This window comes from Crocodylus porosus, unplaced genomic scaffold, assembly GCF_001723895.1.
Source record: "Crocodylus porosus isolate Cpor-Errol unplaced genomic scaffold, CroPor_comp1, whole genome shotgun sequence".
NCBI classification, from domain to species: domain Eukaryota; kingdom Metazoa; phylum Chordata; order Crocodylia; family Crocodylidae; genus Crocodylus; species Crocodylus porosus.
Genome location: NW_017728943.1, coordinates 130,485,825 through 130,489,436, shown reverse-complemented (window position 1 = coordinate 130,489,436; position 3,612 = coordinate 130,485,825). Strand labels below are relative to the sequence as shown.

General features: G+C 45.7%; 1 protein-coding gene across 8 annotated transcripts in view; it reads right to left on the bottom strand.

The window, feature by feature from the left end:
• MAP7 (microtubule associated protein 7) overlaps positions 1 to 3,612 on the bottom strand; it is a 182,323-nt gene that overhangs the window by 165,612 nt on the left and 13,099 nt on the right. For 3 of the 8 annotated variants that reach the window (XM_019550193.1, XM_019550195.1, XM_019550200.1), the window contains exon 1: positions 74 to 694. The exons of 1 other annotated variant lie outside the window; for it this stretch is intronic. In XM_019550193.1, the coding sequence (XP_019405738.1) occupies positions 74 to 209 (136 nt within the window). In that variant the 5' untranslated portion in view covers positions 210 to 694. Of the gene's footprint in view, positions 1 to 73; positions 698 to 3,612 lie in introns of those variants that run through there. 4 more of the 8 variants (XM_019550192.1, XM_019550191.1, XM_019550199.1 and 1 more) reach the window with 4 other exon arrangements.

The following is a 3,612-nucleotide window of genomic DNA, read 5'->3' as shown; positions in this document are numbered from 1 at the left end:
GGGGAAAGCATACCGCTTTCTGTGCAGTATATACTGCGCACAGCACTGGGTCTACTGTATAACTAAGGCATACCGTTCAGTCGCTTGGAATTGCCATTCTTTTGCTGCTCATCATCTTCCTCATTAATAGTAAATAAACCAGGGGGATTTGGCCTTGCACTTGTCTTCTTCAATCTCTCTTGATGGATAGCAGTAGACGAACCAGGCATGGTGACGTTCCCTCTTGCTTATTAGGAAAAAAAAAAAAAAAAAAAGCAACTGCAGCCCGAGCAGCAGCTAGCTGCAAAGCTGCCTGTTCATTTGAGCATTTGTAATAGATCCCCTATGGATAAGCGGTGTGCAAACAGCTGAGAAATACCAACATCCACTTGGCAGCTGAGAGCCTGCAGTTTCCCCACCTTGAAGAAAAACCCTAATGTGTTAAAGGCACATTGGTTTGCCTTAACCTGTTCGATCAGATCCAAGCCCACAGCTTCTCCTTCTTGCTGCAGCACCTTTTCTTCAATCTTCTTCCAGCCAGAGCACACTAAAATATTCAGCACGCAACACAAGAGGAGAAAATATGATACGCCACTGTTACCAGTTGCCCTGACAACAGTGACATATCCCAATCAAAGGAGGTCTATGAATGTTGTCCTCTCGGCTCCAGAAAGCAGTCTGCCGGAATGCTTGCTCCCGTCTGCTTGCGAAGGGTTACAGTGCAAAAGCACTGGATCCACCTAGTCGACTGGGCTGCTCCTTCCCTCCTCCTCCTCCCCCTCCCTGGTAGGAGGATGGAGTTCTGCTTGCACAAGCAGATGAGCTTTAGGCATGAGCCTGCATTTTGTTTATTCCCCTTTCCAGTCCCCAGCCTAATCCAAACTCAAGCAAGGAGGGAGAGAGTTTTCCCTCCTCCCCTCCCTTCCCAGCTTAAGCAACATTTCATATCTTTGGCAATAAAAGCATCTACGCCCACAAGTACTGGCAACTGCTGAATGATTTTTTTTCCTCGTGGAACTCAGCATGTAGAATTTGTACCGACAACGTAGGCCAATCGGCTTACTCTCGCGGTGAATATACAGCGAGCGTTCCCTACTGTAGCGTCAGCTTTATGGCACAGAGGTCATTAACAAACACTTGCGCAATAAGGATGGAAGATCATTCATTACACTCACCCAAGTTTTCCCATTTGGCAATGTTTCAGTCTGAATTCTCATTAGCCAGCCACAATGGAAGGTTTGCTTGCACAGAGATGCCGGCCTGATCACCTCCTTTAAACAGTTTCTGCACAGAATTGCTTTCTGTCCTTCGTAACAGCAGTGTCGATACGCAAAACCAGGCTGAGCTGATGCTTTGCAGATCACTTCAGCCTCCCTTAATGCTTTCACTACTTTCCAGCCTCAAACTATCAGCACCATCATTATATTAAATGCCATTCATTTCTCACCAAATGCCAAAGTGGTCATATTCCAAGTCTCAAATGTTGCTCGATTCTCTTTTTTACTTCTTGAATTTCAGAATCAGAAGCTACACTGCATCTGGTTTTAAATGCCTTCCCCAACTATAGCTAGCATATATATTAGGACATACCTTAATGAACAAGTTGGTAACAGTACATGGCTCATATTGTCAAAGCCGACGATGCAATGCATGTTGTGTTATGGCTGCCTCACCAACATGGTGGGAGGTTTATAGAAAGAAGGGCCAAATTGAAGGTTGTTCAAGGCACCTTAAACTTTACAAGCCTAGTGGTGACCCGGACTGCTCCTCGAGGTCAGGACACCATGAGTTCAACGAAGCCTCAGTTCTGTTCTTAAGCACAACAATCCAAGTTACCAGCATAATCGAGTAAGTTAGACTGATGACGTGTGTCCGGATCAGGTAGATGATGCTTTGTATTAAAGGGGACTGGCCAAAAGAATAAAAGAAAGCAAGCAAGCTGACACAAATTGTTCTTACCTGAGCAATTATTCTTGCTATGTTTAAAGCTGTTTTTCCAATATGAAGCAGCAAAATCCAATCCCATTCACATACCATAACAAAAATATATGTAAATGTACATCAAGCTAGCACTGGTGTGTATTGCACTTGTTTTTTGTATTATGCATGATTTTCAGGCTCAGCTAACATCGGTTTACAAAAACAGTCTACAGATTTAAAATGTGCATGAACAGTACTAGAAAGGGGGAATAATGATGTCAATTCACTCTCTTTCAGGTTTGGAAAAAAGGCATTAAAAGACTCCTGGCTCTTTTGAACAGTTTCATCTTGCAGGTGTTTTCAAAATCATTTGCTAAACAATCACCTATGATACCATATTCTTTTAGAAACATTACTTTAAAGATGCAGGGTTGTTTGTAGCTGCAGCAAAAAACCTAATGGTTGAATGGGCCACACAAGCTGAGGCACTTCTCAGTGTAGCTCATTCTAGGATGCTGCAAGCTGGGGAAGCTGGCATTATTACTTCTCACATTACCCTACTGAGGATACAAGGGAGCTGACAACTCTAAAGAGTTGACAAGGACAACTTTCATGCATACTAAACACAAATGTAAGAGGTGGAGAATAAAAAATGTTCAACTGGAATAATGTGTCTAGGTTCCAGAGATAGAAATAAGAATTACTTGGGGACACAGGGGTGGCCGGCCAACCAGCGCCATGGGTGCTACAAGTGGCACAGGCAGCCTGTGTGTGTGACACATGGCAGATTGGGGAGGTAACAGGCAGCACAGCAGCAGGCAGGGAAGAGAACAGAAAGTAGATCAAGCAGGGAGCACAGGGTGGAGAGCAGAAAACTGAGCAGCAGACCAGTCAAGGGAAAGGGAACAGAGTGGCTCTTGGGGAGGGTGCAGAATTAATTGGCTGCACATCTGCAAAGAGGTTGGCCCCCGTTGGTCTAGCAAACAGGTTACAGGGGGGGCCAGCAACCTATGGCCCGTGGGCCAGATAAAGCCCACAGAACCATTTGATCCAGCCTATAGACATTGGTTTTCAGCTTCCAGATTGACCCAGGTCAGTTTAGAGGTAGGCCAGCACATAGCAGGTCAGCACTAGGGCGTAACCACTGCCACAGCTTTTCCTCATGGTGGCAATGGCAGGCACTTTCCCATCTCTGACTTGAATAGAGTCAATCCAGGCCACAGCCTGAAAAGGTTACAGGACTGGGAGTCACAAGAAGCAGGCTCTAGTCCACTCTGCCACTGATATACTGCATAACTATAGGCAAGTCACTTTGGCCTAGTTCCACAAAAGGACTAAGTCCTGGAGTACAATACTCAAAACGCATGTGTAAGAGGTTAGGCACCCAAGTACTCACTAGCACTGTTCCCAAGAGTTCTGCTACTGGATAAACCAGTCCCTCTGCATCAAGGGAATTACAGACATCATAGTGCAGTAAACTCCACAGCAGAGGGGAATGTTGCAAAGGGGACAGGTGGGATGGCGTGTCTCCTTGCCACTGATCTCTCATGCCCAACTAGCCAGCTGTAGGTTGCCAACCACTAGCCTAGAACAATCGCTAAGGAAGTGGGAGACTTGAATTCAATACCCTGCTCAGCTTGACATTTCCCACAACCCCAGTGAGACCCACGGCTGGTTTGAAGCACCCTCCACACGTCCAGTAAGTCAGGCCTT